General features: G+C 37.2%; 1 protein-coding gene across 11 annotated transcripts in view; it reads left to right on the forward strand.

Annotated features, from left to right (window-relative positions):
- Positions 1-18,786, forward strand: part of LOC109439451 (zinc finger protein 879) — a 75,848-nt gene that overhangs the window by 40,082 nt on the left and 16,980 nt on the right. For 5 of the 11 annotated variants that reach the window (XM_074312149.1, XM_074312150.1, XM_019719761.2 and 2 more), the window contains 3 exons: positions 1,965-2,091; positions 2,532-2,627; positions 6,704-10,165. The exons of 2 other annotated variants lie outside the window; for them this stretch is intronic. In XM_074312149.1, coding sequence (XP_074168250.1) covers positions 1,965-2,091; positions 2,532-2,627; positions 6,704-8,097 — 1,617 coding nt within the window. In that variant the 3' untranslated portion in view covers positions 8,098-10,165. Of the gene's footprint in view, positions 1-1,964; positions 2,092-2,531; positions 2,628-5,814; positions 5,886-6,703; positions 10,166-18,786 lie in introns of those variants that run through there. 4 more of the 11 variants (XM_074312153.1, XM_074312154.1, XM_074312158.1 and 1 more) reach the window with 4 other exon arrangements.

Consider the following 18,786-nt stretch of genomic DNA (forward strand, 5'->3'; position numbering starts at 1 on the left):
GCCGAAGGCTGTGTGTTTGATTCCCACATGGGCCAGTGGACCCTCAACCACAAGGTTGCCGGTTCCACGCCTCGACTCCTGCAAGGGATGGTGGTCTCTGCCCCCTGCAACTAAGATTGAACACGGCACCTTGAGCTGAGCTGCCACTGAGCTCTCGGATGGCTCAGTTGGTTGGAGCGTGTCCTCTCAACCACAAGGTTGCCAGTTTTACTTCCGCAAGGGATGGTGGGCTGCGCCCCCTGCAACTAGCAATGGCAACTGGACCTGGAAGCTGAGCTGCTCCCTCTACAACTAAGATTGAAAGAACAACAACTTGACTTGGAAAAAGTCGTGGAAGTACACACTATTCCCCAATAAAGTCCTGTTCCCCTTCCCCAATAAAAAAATCTTTTAAAAAAAAAAGTAAGTGAAAGATAGCTTTTCTGTCCCTCTTCACAAGTATCAAAGAATCATATAGATTGTCTTCAGTTTTTTATCTTGTATTAGTGTCCTATGGCTGCTGTAACAAATTATCACAAACTCATAGCTTAAAACAACATAAATGTATTCTGTTACCCTTCTGGAGGTCAGAAGTCTGAAATCAGTTTCACTAGCTTAAGGTCAAGCTCACAGCAAGGCTGGTTCTGGATGCATGCTCTGAGGGGAAAATCTGTTTAATGGCCTTGTTTTCACCTTCTAGTGGCTGCCTGTGTTCTTTGGCTGAGGCCCTTTCAACAGTCTACAGAGAGCTTTTCAGTTTCTGCTTCTGTCATCACATTGCCCTCCCCTCTTCTAACTCCAACTCCTTTTGGGTGGGTCCTTCTTGTAAGGACCATTGTGATTACATGGGATCTACCTGGATAATAATCCAGGATAATCTCCCGATTTCAAAGTCCTTAATTTAAACAGAGCTTCTAAGGCCCTTTTGTCATATATGTAACATTCCCAGGTTCATTACTCAGCCTATCACAACCATGAACTTGTAAGTAATGTTTTGGTGAACATCCTTGAACAGATATCTCTACCCAGTTGTGTGATTATTTCTCGTAGTAGAATCCTAGAAATAGAATTGCAAGGTCAAAATGATGTACCTGTTACATTTTGATGATTCTCAACAAAATGTACCCCAGACACATTGTACTGTTTTTCACTCCCTTCAGCTTTTTCCTATAAGAGTTGCTATCTGCACAACCTCTGCTTTCTCACATTTTGGGGTTTAACTGGAGTTCTCTTGGAAGAACTTATTTTTTCAACAGTTCCCTCTTGCACCTGTAGTGTCTGGCACAGTCCTTTGTTTTCATTTTATTATTTTCTTAAAATTTTCATAGTCAATGGAAACCCATCGAACAACATGTCTCAGAGATCTTTTGCCCTGAATTCAGACCCGCGGTCCACCACTTTGTAACAGTACCTTGGGACAATTACTTAACCTTTCTGAATGATGTCTTCATCTGGAAAATGATTTAATCATAGTATCTTTCTCATAGGATTTCTATGAAACTTAGATACTGTATGCAAAGTTCCTGTCATAGTCCTTAACATGCAAGTATTCAATAAATATTAACTGGTATTCTTTTTATTATGTCTCAGAGTCCTTTGTTTCTGTCCTGCTGATGGTACTTTCCCCAGTTTTCCGGCATTGCTCTAGATGCATTCTGAAATTTTTCTTTATTTGAATTTGGATTTTTAGTGGGAGGGAGGAGTATGTTTTGTGTTTCGTTACTTTGACTTACCCTGGACTGAACTTCCCTTTTGCCAGGGACTTTGCCATTTCCCCAGCAGGTGGCGTGTGTCTTTGCTCCCACTCACTAAATATTTGTTTAATAAATGGTGGGTGGTTCAAAATATAACACAGTTGACTTGAAAACTTAGAGTCCTGAGACATTTTCAGAACTGGTTGCTACCCATCCCAGTGTCACCTTTTTACCAAGTCTTTCAGTGGAGAAGATGGCCCTGGATGAACAGGGATGGGTTTGCCATTACAGGAGTCTGTGACGTTTGGGGATGTGGCCGTGCTCTTCAGCCAGGACGAGTGGCTGTGCCTGGACCCTGCGCAGAGAGCCTTGTACCGGGAGGTGATGCTGGAGAACTACAGCTCCCTGGTGTCTCTGGGTGAGGAGGTTTGCCTCTAATGAAGAATCTGTGAAAACCTTAGACTTCCCTCTTTGGGTTTCAACATCTGCAGGTTTCCACCCCATTGAGCCCTTGGGAAAGGACTAATCTGTAGAGTTGACAGTGTACATTTTTATTGTAATGCCCTTCATGCTATTGTAATGCCCTCCCACCCCACCTCCCGATCAAAGTTTCCTCCCTCTCCAGTGAGTAGATCGCAGGTTAGATTCTGGGAAACATAGAGGACTCCCATCTGAGAGGTCGTGTTGCAGGGCCCTATGTTGTTCTGGAACCGAGATCCAGCTTCTGATGCATCCCCTGAGAGCCCAGACCCCAAAAGTGGCTGTGCTGCCTTCTCTGCCCCATGGCTTCTGGTGTGTGAGTTCAGGGATTACTCTTCAGGCCGTTTGTTCAAACTTCGTTTCCTTCCTCATGAGCAGGGATTCCATTTGCAATGCCAAAGGTGATCTGTCAGTTGCAAGAAGGAAAAGATCCCTGCATGGTGGAAAGAGAACGTCCTCAAGACACCTGTCTGGGTGAGTGAGTGACTGCGAAATGGCACAGGGTATCCTTAGCTGTGGGCAGGTCATAAGGGACCTGTGCCTTGGAAACACCTGGAAACACTGAGCCCCCCTGACGTGCTGAGGGCCGCCTGACTGAAGCCTTGGTTGTAAGGGTTTTCTCTGGACCAAAAGGTCCTGGTCGTGACATCCTTCTCACACACTCCCTGCATCCTCTGTCCCTTTCCTTTTCTTGTGGTCCCACTCACTTTACTATGCTCTTCATGGTGGTATTTTTATTTTATTTTTTTTGGCCTCTTGCTCTTTATGTGTTTTTTTTTTCTGTCTGCATTTACACAGGTTCATGTCTGACAGATTTTAAATGCTTCACACCTCTGCCATATTTTGAGTTCTTTATTTTTTTTCCATTTCTGTCACCAACCACATATGTCAAAATATGATCATTGGCTCTGATTTCTTAGCTCAGTGTTTCCCTTTTGTCTCCCTGGAGACTGGGGGATCATCGCTCAGTGTTACATTTAACCTGCTCATTAAAGTAACCACTGCAGCCTTTCTAGCTCAAGGGTCAGCAGACTTTTTCTGTAGAAGACCAGATAGCAGATATTTTGGCTTTGGGGCCCCATGGTCTCTGTTCCAACCATTTAAATTGAACTCTGCTATGGTGGAGTCAAAGCAGCCAGAGACACTACTAAGGGAACAGGTGTGCTGTGTGCTACTAGAACTTTCCAGCAACAGCTGGCAGCTGCATTTGGCCCAGAGAACTGCTGACTGCTCTTCTAGCCCAGTCTAATCTGGTTGGCCTTTATCATAAAACTGTGGGTTGTTAGAGTTGAAGGATCATTTAAAAGTGATCACATTTAGATACCACTTTTTATATCTGAAGAAACAGAGCATCTGAGATTTTAAAATACTTTGATCACAGAGCTAGAAAGCTGAAATGCAGTGAGATAAACCTATATCTCCAGTGTCATTTCTGTTCACCAAAAATAACACTGCTTCTATCTTTGTGGTTTGACCTTAAATCTGACTCTTGCCTTCATTGACATTTTTTTTTTTGCTCATTCCCTGCAAATACTTTTTATCTTAATTAAAATGCAAGTTTCTCCAAAAGGTTAGTACGCAGTGCAGTATAGTACTTAAGATTGTGGTTTTAATTTAGACATTCCTAATTTCAGTTTACCAATACCACTATTAACCACTAATACCACTACTAACAAGTCTTGAGAGCTGTGGGAACGTTACCTTCTCTCTCTGAGCCTTGGTTTTTTCAACATTACCTTCCTTGTCACCAGCAGAGTTATTTTTTTGAAACTCGTTGTTAATCGTAGATCTTAAAAGGCTTTACTCTTTTCCCATTATCCATGGAATAAAGTAAAATTCCTTATGTGACATTAAACCTACTTCACAGCCTGTCTCCACATTCCTATTTAGTCTCATCAGTGTCCTCTGCCACTTCAACTCCATGTTCTGGGCAAACCTGCATGCTCATTAGCATCTGTGTGTGATTCTTTCAGCTTGAATTTCCTCTTCCATCTTGTCCACTGGGAAACTACTTATCCTTCTAAACTGAAATCCATCAGTCTGTCTAAAATGCCACCCTTTATATATAGGTTTTCCTTGTCTTTCCTTCTTCCCAATCAGCATTAATTTTCAATAATTTGCATTGTTATAGCACTTTCTACGTACCTTGAACATATCCATTACAGTACGTATCATAATGAATTACAGTTATTGTGTTATTACTTATTTTCCTATTTGCATATATTTAAGGGAGAGACCAGGTCTTTGAATTCTGGATTCTGTGCCTCTGGCATCTAATGTATTGCATTTAGTTAATATTTTTTTTTAATTTAATTGAATTGCCTCTGTGATTAGCTCAGTGCCAGTGAGGCTCAAACTCAGGTGCTGAGTCCATCGTTGCAGCCATATCATCATTCAGATTCCATTCCGTCCTTCTTCCAATCCAAACTGCCTGCTAAAAGTGGCCATTATTTTCTTACCATTATCTGCCTAAAATCTTACACTGCATTCTGTTATCTCTATTATTATTCTAAATACCTCTGCCAGTGGTCCTCTGGGTTTGCCCTTACCCTGCTTAACAACATTTTAAACTAATTCCAAGCTGGATTTCCTTCTTAATCAATAAGTCTCCCCTAAATAGGTGTATCTCCTCAAAGATAACTTTGATTGGGCCTTCTTTGTGACTCACAGAATTCTCTTCTTCTATTGAAATTCATCCTGTCTTTATTGTCCAACTTCTTTCATAAAACCATTCTTTACTGATAGAATTGATATTGGTATCTTCATTCTCTGAACTTCACATGTGTGTTTATACAGTCGAGTCTTCTTACATCATGGGGAAATGAACTATTACGGTTTGGTGATTTATTTATTTCATATTCTCATTGCTGATTATTCAGTGTTCAATAAATGATTGATTGAGTCTCAGGAGTCCAGTATGAAAGGAGAGAATCTCCCTTCATAATAATTTTTCCAACTTACTCAGCTATTCATCATTATTTTTTTTACTTAAGACATTTTGATTGTATATTGGTCTTGTGCGCAATAGGAATTAACAAAAATTCATAAGATATATCCACTGTTCTCCTTGAAAAAATACTTGAATTATTTTTACAAACTTTATGTATGTAAGTTAAGTGATAGAATGTGTAAGTAAAATATGTTTTGAAATTCTAAGAAAGAATGAAAGTCTTCAATAATTGTTTCTGTAGAAAAATGGGATCAGAATAGTAGGGTGAGTTCATGGATGGTCAGGGAAGGCCACACTGGCACAGGATTAAAAGAGAGAAGGGACCCTGGTCAATCCTTGAAAATCCAAATGCTAGATTTCCTAAAGACATCATTGACTAAAACAAATCTGTATTTTTATACAGATTTATAGCCTGTATTTCATGTTCCTCTTATGATTTAATTTCAATAAATTGGATGCATTTTTAAGCATAAATAATTGAATTATATTTCATATAATTTGTATAGTTTATTTAAGTATGTACAATTACTTTATTACAGTATCTGCTTTTAATCTATTGTCAATCATAGATTGATTAAAGAAAGCCAGGTTTTAATGGAGAGCTCCTTAGAATCAACTGAAGCTGAATCTTTTCTCTTAGAGTCAGATCTGAGCTTACGGCTTGGGTGTATTTCAGAACTTCAGGACATATTGATTTCTCATCTCTTGCAGACTTTCATTAGTCTCAAAAGATTCCACGAAGAGAGTTCAGTCTTCTGGTTGCCGCTTATCAGGAGAAATGAGTATGTCTATTTCTCTTCATGATCAAATAGAAAGGGGAAAAGTGGTGGTAGGATAGCATGAAAAATTGTTAGTCCTCCAGTCATAAAAGATAGACATGTCCATGGCTGATTTACTTCATATTTGTTTCTTCTTTATAATTAGTATCTTGAACTTAGATCAGATATCATCAACACAGTCATACTTCAGGGCTGTTGTAAGTTTTAAAACTTGAACTTCCTCTTTTTAATAGACTACTCTTCCTTTTACAGACTACGGTATGAAATCATATTCATGTACAAAATCACAAAACTTAAGAAAAACATTGCAAATATTTTATATATTTGCATATAAAGTATATATAAACTTGAGTATAAAGTTTCAGTGAGAGCATGGAGAAAAAAATGTAATAAAAGGAATGTGTGAGTAGACAGAAGAAAGTAAACATAAGTTACTTGCCTCATTGCCTAGCATTCTCAGAGTAGGAAATAAAGATAAACTGGAGTAACCCATAGTATTCAATTTGAGCTTGTCAGCTGACATTTTTCTGTATCCTTGTACCTCCTGCTTAACCAGTTCTTCTGTGTTTATCTTTATTTCTCTCAAGTCACGGTCTCTTCATTTTCAGTGTTAATTTGGCTAATGGATCCTCTCATATCACTCCTTAACCTATTTACCTCTCTTTCCATTCCATCCTGTTTTTCTCCAGATTCAGGTCTATATTTGAGGTCAGATGGTATCAAACCTCTTTTATATGTATTATTGCCAATTTTAGTGACCCACTTGATGCATGTTTGCCTTTTCCAGCAGAGGAGGCCTTAATTCTTCTGATTCATTCCAGATTTCAAGACTTGGCCTGAAATAGAAGCATTGCCTCCCAGACAGGACATTTTTATAGAAGAAACATCTCAGGGAATAAGAAAGAAAAAATGCACCAAGTTTGGTCATTGGGGCATCAAGTTTGGAGAAGCTTTGGAATTTGAGAGGAGAACAGAACAAGAACAACAAAAGAAACCTTTTAGGCAAACAGTCGCCTCACATAGGAAAACCATCTGTGGTGATGGAAACCACGTAAGTCTTGAATTAGGGAAAGGCTTATTTATAAATACAATTCTTGTTACACAGAGTATTCCTATAGAAAGGATACCCAATATATTTTATACTTTTGGCAATGATTTTAAACAGGATTTTGATCTAGTGAAATGCTTCCAAATTTATCCAGGAGAAAAAGCTCATGTTTGTAATGAATGTGGGAAAAGCTTCAGTCAGAATCTTCATCTTATTGAACACCAGAGAGTCCATACTGGTGAAAAACCCTACAAATGTAATGAGTGTGGAAAATCCTTCACCCATAGATCATCTCTTCTTGCCCACCAGAGAATTCATACTGGAGAGAAACCTTACAAATGTAATGAATGTGAGAAAGCATTTAGCAGCAGTTCAACTCTTACGAAACATCTGAGAGTGCATACCGGAGAAAAACCCTATCAATGTAAGGAATGTGGTAAAGCCTTTAGCCAGTGTTCAACCCTCACTGTACATCAGAGAATTCATACTGGAGAGAAACTCTATAAATGTGGTGAGTGTGAGAAGGCCTTCAATTGTAGAGCAAAACTTCATAGACATCAAAGAATCCATACAGGTGAGAAACCCTATAAATGTAGTGACTGTGGGAAAGGTTACAGCCAGCTTACATCCCTGGCTGAACATCAGAGGCTTCATACTGGAGAACAACTGTGTAAATGCTTGGAATGTGGGAGAACTTTCACACGCATCTCAACTCTTATTGAACATCAGCGAATTCACACTGGACAGAAACCCTATCAATGTAATGAATGTGGGAAAACCTTCAACCAGTATTCGTCCTTTAATGAACATCGGAAAATTCATACTGGGGAAAAACTTTATACGTGTGGAGAATGTGGGAAAGCCTTTGGGTGCAAATCCAACCTTTATAGACATCAAAGAATTCATACTGGGGAGAAACCCTATCAGTGTAATCAGTGTGGAAAATCTTTCAGTCAATGTTCATTCCTAACTGAACACGAGAGAATCCATACTGGAGAGAAACTCTACAAGTGTATGGAATGTGGAAAGGCTTACAGTTACAGATCAAACCTTTGTAGACACAAAAAAGTTCACAATAGAGAAAAACTCTATAAATGGAAGGAATATGGGATCAGAGATTTTTTAGAGGAGATAAGCCCTGTGAGGTTTAATTTGTCTCTCAAATAATTCAAGATTTCTCTTTGGAGAATAATCCGGAGACTAATAAATAAGGCACAGACTCCATACAGCTTCTTTTTCACTTCTCCTGGACAAAATATGCTAGTTACCACTAAGTTGTAATAAGATTTGTCAATGAAAATATGAAGAGTGCTGACTTGTCAAATTTTATAAGAACCATTAAATTCTAAGGTTTATAAAAAAATTTAATTCATAGAAAAATGTAAAAGTCTAACTTTTTAAAAAAAACATGAAAATAATGGAATGTAATTTTCTTTCTTTCCTTAGACTTTATTCACTTTCTAGAGTAAGTTTCAATATGAATTTTTTGTTAAAAACAGTCATTGAGTTATTAATGTGGGACCTCATTTTCTAAAATGGCAGGGAGACATAGGACATGCTTTTTTTTTTTTTTTTTCCAAAAAGAAGCTAAAGATAAAAAGAATTCTTTGAATTCAAATTTTCACTTGGAAATAAGCTCACTTTTTATGAACTGTCTCACCAGCAAGCTATATATGTGTAAATATACATATATACACATGCCCATGTACATGTGTGCATATGTATATATACACACAGTTTTAGAATATAAATATATTTTTTCCAAAAGTCTTTGCTGATTAAAAAATGTGGTTTTATTAATTCAGAATTTGGTTTTGAAAATTAAAATTTTGCCTAAATGGAGTCTCTTCCATTTTCTGTTCTACATTATTTCTTAATTTTATATGATTCTACATTACTGAATAGAGTCTTATTACAGTACTGTAGAAGTTGGAATAAACTGGTGCAAGTGCGGAGACTGTCATGCAAATACTCTCATTAGTTGCAAAGGTATGTATTTGCAGTATTTCACTGTACATCTGGTAACTCGTTAGAGCCAGGAGAGCTTTTAATTGTTTATACCCTTTCATTTTACTAAGGAAAAAAGTAAGCTTATTGAGCAGAGTCAAGACTAGACTCTAGGTCTTCAGGTCTGGTTTTCTGTGACAACCTCAATTTCCAAGAGTACTTTTTGTTTTGTAAACTGCTGAGGCACAATTGCAGTAATTTACTCAGTTTTATTTTTATGTTTGACAGATTCCACCTCACTTTAATCTTAGTAATTGACTTACGATCATGTTCTTCTATTTTCTTCTAATTATACCTGCTTTTATAATAAATCCGCAAACCCAGCTGAGGTACAGATGGTGAAATTGTTTTGGGGGGTTTCACATACAAGATTGTCTTTTTGTTTTTGTGCACATGTTTCAGGAATTCTTTTGTGTAAAATGATATATGATCATTTTATTAAACATCCTAGTCATCAGTTTAAGTTAGTTATCCAAACATTTTCCATGTTTTTAAGAAAGTTTTCACTTTCCCCTGGGCCTACTTCCTCTAATTTTATATTTCATTTTTCACAATTGGTATCATTTAAAAACTTGTTTTACTAAAATTAGCTAGAACCTTCTATCTGAGAAAGATTTTAGAATTAAACTGAAGCATTTAGCATTGTATATCGCTTGACTTGTCTTAGCTCATTAGAAAATATCTTTATATATATTTAACTATATTCACAAGGAAAATGAGGCTTTTAAACAGACCTCAATATTTAACATTGTACAGAGTCCTTTGCAAGATGCTGTAGATAAAAACATGTTTGGTTACCTAATAGCAGTGACCACGCTTAGTACCCAGATTTTGGTTTCTAAATGCCATTCTCCACCTGGAGTAATGGCTGATTCCATATTTGGAGCAGGGAAAGTATAAGGAATGCCTGTAATGCCTTTTTATGAAACGAAAAAAGAACACTCAAAACTAACAGGATAATATCAGAAGAACACAGGAGCTAACTTGGTGAGCATCCCATAGATGAAATTTAGGGCAATTTCAACACCAAAAAGAATAATCACTGTAATTAGTTATAATACATATAAACAAGCCCATAATGAAAAAAAATAGAGATAGGAAAGCTCTTTATAAACTTATTTGAAGAATGCCATATTTTAACTATACATGTAGTGACAGATTTAGAAAAATCACCATTTGCCAGCTCTTATTGTAATTAAATCAGGCACATTCAACTATTAAAAAAAAATTAAGAAACATTATTTACATGGTGTCAAAAGATCACAGATGCCAATTGCAAAGGAAAGATGTGCCTTTATAACAGATAACTGCCTGGCAAACTGAGTTTCACAGCTGGTGGGACAACCTGACATTATGTGACTCCTGATGCACACATGATCTTCTGTGATGTATTCTTGCCAAAAGTGTTTAACGAAAATCTAATTAAATCTTTTATCTAAACTTGTTTTCAAGAAATACAAGGAATAAAGGAACAAGTTGAATCACACAGTAAGGAAATAGACTAGCCCAGAGTTTGAAACACTGTACAAGAACAACTGGTCTGGACTTTTCAAAAAGCCAATGTAATAAAACAAAAAGCAGACTCTTCTGGATTAAGACACTCAAGAGACATAACCAAATTCAAAGTTTGACCTTTAATTGGCTTCTGATTCTGAAAAATTAAAACAACTATAAAGGACATTTGGGGGGACACTTGAGGGAAATATGAGGATGGAATGGGTGTTATGGTATGGATAATATGGTATGTTCAATTTTCCTAGAAGTGATAGTTATTTAGGTATATAGTACAATGCCCTTATTCTTAGGAGATGCATGCAAAGTTTTCAGTTTTAGAAGTCATGATGTTTGCAGCATATTTTCATATAAATATGTAAAAAATTTGTCAACTGTCATTGAATCTTTTTTGAGGATGTAGAGATGTTCATTGATCATCCTTTACACTTTTTCTGTATGTTTAAAATTTTAATAAAATATTGAGGCAAAATATGGTTAGATAAAGTGGTGAATATGAGTCTTCCCATCAGAATTCTTCCTCTATACTCATAAGTTTCTTGTCTAAAAGTTTATCCTCTAGGGATGTTGGGTTGGTTCTGGTTCCACTTTAAATGGAATGAGCACACAACATCTTATCTCTCCCACTCAATATAATTAAAAACCCTGGAGAGGAAGCATAGAGCATCTGTTTGAGGACCCTGAAAAGTAATGGTAGCAGGCCGATTTGGGAAGAAAACCAGAATTTGAAATAAGACTAACCTGACACTCTTAGGCGTTCCTGTGGTGAGGACAGTGGTGGTTGAGCAGGCATCAAAACCTCTGAGAAGCGACCCTTATCTCTAGCCAGAGGAACTGTGGGACAAAACTTTGGGAACATCCCCATTTCTTTTATCACTATCTTCCTACTACTTGGACCTAGAGGTAGAAATATCCATGAAGTGTGTAAACAGAGAGAAGTTAAAGTCTTCTATTTTTAACCAGAAGACCAGGAAAAGGAAGTGGCTCTCGGAAGGTGGAATATGTCAGGGTGGTGACAGAGGAAAGAAAGCCATCTCATAGTTATGTATATAATCCTGACTCACCCCTGATGTGGACCCAGAGTCTCATAATATCCAAAATGGTCAGGTTATAGTGCAGAATTACACAAAGTATAAAAATCAGAAAAATGTCAACAATAAGGAAAAAGACAACAGACACTATTCCAAGATGACACATGTTGGAATTATGAGGGCGGTGTTACAACAGTGTTTCAAAAGTGTGATCATTCTTGAATGGAAACTTCAAAATTCTCAGCAGGAAAATAATAATACATAGAAAGGAACCAAATGGACATTTTGGAACTGAAAAATACAATAACAAAATTTACCAAAAAATCATTGGAAGGACTCAGTAGCAGAATAGAGATGGCAGAGGAAGAGTAAACTTGCAGATTAATACAAATCCAAATTGAATAACAAAGAGAAAAAATGCATAATCATGTCAATTCATTTAGAAAAACATTTGACAAAATTAAATATTCATCATAAAAACTCAGAAAACTAGAAATAAAAGAAATTAGCCTAATAAAGGGCATCTACCAAAAGCTCACAATGAACATAATGCTTGGTGATGATCAACTCAATGATGTTAAGATCAGGAACAGGTCATGATGTTCACTCTCAACACTCCAATTCAGCCTCGTGCTGGGAGTCCTTGCTAATGCAGTCAGGCAAGAAAAAGAAACAAAAGGCATTCAGTTTATAAAGGAAGAAATAAAATGTTTTGTATTTAAAAAAATGACATGATTGTTCTCTTGGAAAATCCCAAAGAATCAACAAAAAAAGCTCTTAGAATTAATGAGTTTTGTAAGGTCACAAGGCATTTGGTTAACATGCAAAAATTAACTTATGTACTAGCAATGAACAATTAGAAAATGAACTTGAACAAAATATTCTATTTGCAATAACTCCAAAAGGAAAAAAAAAAGAGGAAAGAAATATATAGATCTAAATCTAACAAACGTGTAAGATCTCTGTGCTGAAAATGGCAAATTGATCAATGACATCAAAGAAGACCTAAATAAATTGAGAAACATACCATGTTTATGGATTGGAAGATAATATATTTAAGATGTCAATTCTCATCCATGTAATCTACTGATTTAACAGAATTCCAATAAAAATTTCAGTAGGATTTTTTTGTAGATATAGATAAGCTGATTCTAAAATTTATATGGAAAGGCTAAGGAAGTAGAATGGCCAAAACAATTTTGAAAAAGTGCATAATAAAGTTGAAGAACTCAAACTACTCATCTTTAAGTCTTACTAAAAAGCTACAGTTAATAAAGACACTGATATTGGTGAAGGAATAGACATAGATTAATGGAACATAAAGAGTCTAGAAATAGCCTGGTGGTATTAAAATTATTTCCTAAAATTATTTGATAGGCTTCTCTCCAAGCAATGGAACTTAATATCCTGTAATGATGAGTGGGGGAAAGAAGGAGGAGGGACACACCTAGAATGGAGCTAATGAATTTATTTAGCAATATCTAATCAATTTATTTAGCAATATGCAATAGCCAAAAAAAAACCCAAAAACAGGCAATTAATACAATGTGCTAATGACAGAAAGTAAAGGTGGTTAAGACTAAACTATATACATTGATACCAATGTCATGTCAAAGGAGTACACATACATATAAGTTTAAGAGATCCCAACATATGTTTACTATTGATCAAAAATCAGTTGGCTAAATACATAACATCAGTAAGGAGTATCCAAAAGCAGTAATAAGCTCTATAGGATAGTAACTATTATAGTAGATGTCAAAAGCTCACCAAACTGGGGGAGAACAACACTGGAAAAGTCATAAATCAAAACCTTGCCAGGTCTGTAGCTGAGAGAAACTCAGGCATCTCCCACACCGCTGCGTGCTAGTTCCCAAGAATACTGTTGTTGGCGTTGTTGTTGTTAGAAGTCAAGGCATCTTCTGATGCTATAAGCCGCAAGCTGCATATAAGTTTTCAAGGTATTAACAATCTGAAAAATGTTGTCATTGCTTCTGATGTTGTAAGCTGCAAGCTGCATACAAGTTTTTCAGATGTTAAAAAGTTCTCAAGAAGGCTAACTGTGGGGAACAACACTGGAGAGGTCGGGAACTAACCAGACCTCACCAGGTCTGCGGCTGGAAGTCAGGACCTCCCCTGGTGTTGTAAGCTGTATATTGCTGGAAGTCTTCAAAATGATGAAAAATCTTCAATGTCAAATGACCAAATAATAAAATAATATACTAACTACTATTTTTTCAGATGTACCTTAGAGCCAAGTTTCTTGTTCCTGCCTCCCCCTCTGGGAATGGCCAGTTCCGGGAGGGTCCGGGTGTCAATGAAAAAAAAAGAAAAAGAAAATATGTTACTTATCTGGCTGAAGGGCTAGTTCATCTGGACAAGCAATATCTACTGTTCTTGCTTGGGACCATCAGCTCAAGGTCTTCCAAAGCCTGGCAACATGCCTGTCACATCGTCCTGATATAACAGCTACTTCTTCACTTCATCTGATGATGTGGGGGAAACAGACAGAACAAAGAGGGAATTCTGTCAACCCCTGATCAAGGATTTCTTTAACTTAAGCTGTCACCTCACAGCACAGACAGAACAGCAAACATCATCTCATGTCTCCCCTGCTCGGGAGAATGAGAACAAAGGGGGAATTTACTCAACCCCTGATCTCAGCACAAACAGAAAAGGCAAAAAGGCAACCTCATCTCATGTCTCCCCAGCTCAGGAGAATGAGGCACAGAGAGCAAACATCATCTTATATCTCCCCTGCTTGGGAGAATGAGACCAAAGAGGGATTTTACTCAACCCCTGATCACAGCACAGAAATTACCTCACATACAGGAACAGATAAAAGCTAATAGACAAAAGCTCACATAAACCAATGAAGGCAAATTTTCTTCAACATCTTCCCTACATACCCTATCCTTGAATGTGAACTGGATTTAGTGACTCACTTCTAATAAATAGAATATGGTAGAAGTAATGATATGTCACTTAAACCACTTGGTTGTAAAAAGACTGTGGCTTCTGTATCAGGCACATGCTCTCTCGGATCATTTGTCCTTTGAGAAGCCACTTGCCACATTGTAAGGACACTCAGAGAGTCTATAGAGAGTTCCATGTGGTTAGGAACTGAAGACCTTGGGCAACAGCCAGCAAAGAATTGTGGCCTTCCGGCAGTCATGTGAGTGAGTGTGGACGTGGATCCTCCCTCACTTTGGCCCTCAAATGAGACTGCAGCTACAGCCAACAGCTTGCCTGCAACCTCATGTGAGACATTAAGACAAAAACGCCCAGCTAAACCACTCCTGGATTTCTAACCTTCAAAAACTGGGGGTTAGTAAATGTTTTTTCTTTTGATCCACTAAGGTAATTTGTTGTGCAGTAAAAGATAAATAATGGCGATTTTGGTACTTGGAGGTGAAGTGTGACCATAATGGAAACTTAATATGTGGGTAGGGGTGGTTTTGGAACTGGGCAGTGGGTGTTGAGCTAAGTGGGTGTGTGCTAGTGAAAACCTAAGTGCTTGGAAGAAACTATTAATAGAAACCACGTGGTCTTTGACAAAGCTGCAGGTGAAGATTTGCGGAGAATGAGGTAAATGTTACTAGACACTGGAGGAAGAAGGATCCTTGTTAAATAGTGGTAGACTGTTCAGCAACAGTGTCACCTCCCATCGTGTGGAAAGTAAAACACATGCCTGATGTGATCTAACGAAGATTTCCAAGCAGAGTATTCAAGATGCCACCTGGCTTCTCACTGCTTATAGTAAAATGTGAGAGATATAAACTATAGGAAAGATTGTTAAATGAAAAGAAGCCAAGACTTAATGGTTTTGGAGATTCTCAGCCTCACCAAGACAGCAGGATATGCTAAAATTAAGAAATGGCTTCCAAGAAAGGATCGAATTTAGGGCACTGCCTGGAAAACATTTTTGTTGTTGTTACTCAAATTTTTGCATGTTTGGCCTTTGGGATTTCTTTCAGGCTAGCACCTTTTTGCATGCCTCCATTATTTTTTTCTTTTAGCTCTTCCTTATTTTCTGGCACTATCAGATGCCCCAGGCTCATGTTATGTTTTCCCTGCTCCTGAAAGTTATCCCAACCCCAAAGTTGTCCATTTCTCCAGGGATCCCTGGTTCCTTTTATTGGAGAATGGTATTTACAAAGCAAGATCTGAGTACAGAATGTAGAAATAAGTTCACAAAAATATGGCCAATTGATTTTTTACACAGATGCAAAAACAGCTCAATGGAGAAACAGTAATCTTTTTAAAAGTATTGGAACAATTGATCATATGCAAAAAACAATGAACTTAAACCACATCTTTTGCAAAAATAAACTAAAAATGCCCCATATCTATATATAAAATGTAAAATTATAAAGCTTTTAGAAGAAAACAGGAGAAAGTATGAACTTGGGTTCAGACCCCTTAGGTGACACCAAAAGCACAATCCATCAAAGAAAAAAAAATCAGTAAATTGGCTCTTGTCGAAAGTAAAGTATTTCCTCCTTGAAAAACACTGTTAAGAGAATGAAGAGACAAGCTACAGTCTGGGAGAAAATATTTTTACATCATATATCCAGCATAGAACTTGTATCCAGAATTATAAAGAACACTCAAAACTCAGTAAGAAAAATAACCCAATAAAGAAACGGGCCAAAGGTTTTCACAGACACTTCACTAAAGAAGATATTCAAATGGCAGATAAAGCACAGAAGAATATAATCAACATCATTAGTCTTTAAGGAAATACAGATTAAAACCATGAGATACCACTACAGACCTATTAGAATAGCTAAAATAGAATTTAAAAAAACTGACAGTGTGAAGTGCTGGTGGGGTTCAGAGCAATTGGAACTGTTATACATTGCCGGTGGAAATAAATAATGTTACGTATGCCATTTTGCCAGTTTCTTATAACGTTAAATAAAGAGTGTGACCCAGCAATCCCATTCCTATGTACTCATTCTAAGAAATGAGAACTTACCTTCATACAAAAACCTGTACAGGAATGATTATTCATAATCACCTAAAACTGGAAACAACCCCAATGTCCTTCATTGGATGAATGGATAAACAGGCTGTGGTCCATCCATGCAATAGAATACTACTCAGCAGTAAAAAGATATGTACAGTCTATGACAAGGATGAGTATCAAAGGCATGCTATGTGAAAGAAGCCTGTCACAAAACTTATATGCTATATGATTCCATTTATATGGCACTCTGGAAAAGGCCAAAACCGTCAGCATGGTGACTAGATATGTGGTTGCCAGGGACTAGGGGTGAGTAGAGGGTTTGACTACAGAAGAGGAGCACAAGAGAGTGTTCTGGGTGACAGAACTGTTCTGTATCCTGATTAGTGGTGGTTACACAAATCTACCCAAGTGTTAAAAGTCATCAAACTACATCAAGAAAAGTCAAGTTTATTGTATGTAAAACTTTAAATAATTAATAAAAATACTGTGTCTGTTCAAGACCTGTGTGTGTGTGTGTGTGTGTGTGTGTATGTGTGCACGATGTTGCATTATACTGTGTTTCAAGGTCAAAGAGATGAACCTTGTACCTAAGCTATTATGACAGAAGCAACCAAGAAAACAAACATAGGAGTCTGAGTTCATATCAAAATTCACAGCTAATGGAAAAGCAAAATATAATGGTATAGTGTTCACTTGTAAAGCTAGTGAACTTGCTTTCCCTTTCCGTGTCCCAGTTATCACTCTTCTCTCTTATAGGAGGATAAAGAGGGCTGTGGCAGAATAAGTGAGAAGAAACCTTTCCAGAATAAATGCAGAGTGAAAAAACTCTCTCAACCCTATAATTCATACCTAGGAAGTCCTAGTGTAAAAGATGAAAACATTTGTGTGATGTACACCAAAACGGGCTGCTGGTGGCTCTTTCTATTCTGTCTTGTTTGGAAACTAATTTGTATAGAGATTAGTTTGCTTCACACGTTTGCTTGTGACATTGTTTGTTATGATAACTTTTACTGCCCTCTGCTGCTCCACCCACTTCCCTCCGTTGTTTCTTTAACCACAGAAATCACATTTCCCACACCAGAATTAACAGATATTTTAAAGGGCTTTCTTAGTTAAATATGTTTAGCAAAATCCCTAGTGATGAAGGGGCTGAAACTGGAGACAAATTCTGAAAACCTACACTGAGATAAAAGTTGAACTACTTATAGAAGGCACTACATGAAAAAACCATGTCCATCTTGGAAGAGACTGCTCCCTCTAGAAAGGAAATGGGTTTCTTAGAGTCAGCCCAACATTGCTCCTATTGGACAAAGAGGCAATCTGCCCCCACCTACAACCAGTGGAGAAATGAAAGATGGCAAGCATAATGAAACTCAGGAAGAATTTGCTCTCAGAGGAAAAGAAAGGTAATATCACCTGGGCCTGGGATCCCAGCACAGCAAGAAGTATAGGCTGAAAGGCTATCCCAAGCAGGGCAGCTGTGCCTTGGTCCTCAAGCTGGCATCTGTGAGATATCCTCCTCTCACTCTGCAACTGAGGCTCCAAAACAGTAGTGATAATAGCTGTGCTATAATGAACTACATTTCTATCACACTAAGCATTCCTTAGTGTTGATGTAAACTGTTTCTGAAATTGTCAAGTCAATCAATAGTGACTTAAAACTTATGTATTAATTTGAGTACTATAGAATATAAGTGATCCCAAGATTCACTTTTGAAGACATGACGTAATGATCTAAAGTAGGAGTCAGCAAAATTTGCGGCTAGCTAATATTTTAGGCTTTGTGGACCAAGAGGCATAATCAAGGATATTATGCAGGTTCTTGTATAGCAAGAAAGAAAGCGAATTTCCACAATTTTTTAATGACAAAAGGGGAAAAAACATATGAAAAGATACTGAACCTCATTACCATCAGGGAAATGCAAATCAAAACCACAAGGACATACTACTTCACACTCACTAGTATGGCTGTAATAAAAAAGAGATAATAAGTTGATTAGGATGTAGAAAAATTGGAACACTCATACACTGCTAGCGGAAATATAAAATGGTGCAGCCTCTTTGGAATATAATCTGGCATTTCCTAAAACATTTAAGTGTAGAGTTACCATATGATCCAATAATTCCACTCCTAAGTATATACTCAAGAGAAATGAAAGTATACATCCATACAAAAACTTGTGCATGAATGTTCACAGCAGCGTTATCCATAATAGTCAAAAGTGGAAACAATGCACTATTCATGATTTGATGAATAGATAAGTAAAATGTGGTATATTCATACAATGAAATAGTATTTGGCAATAAAAAGAAATGAAACATTGATAAGTGATT

The sequence above is a fragment of the Rhinolophus sinicus genome, linkage group LG10 (genome assembly GCF_036562045.2).
Source record: "Rhinolophus sinicus isolate RSC01 linkage group LG10, ASM3656204v1, whole genome shotgun sequence".
NCBI lineage: Eukaryota > Metazoa > Chordata > Mammalia > Chiroptera > Rhinolophidae > Rhinolophus > Rhinolophus sinicus.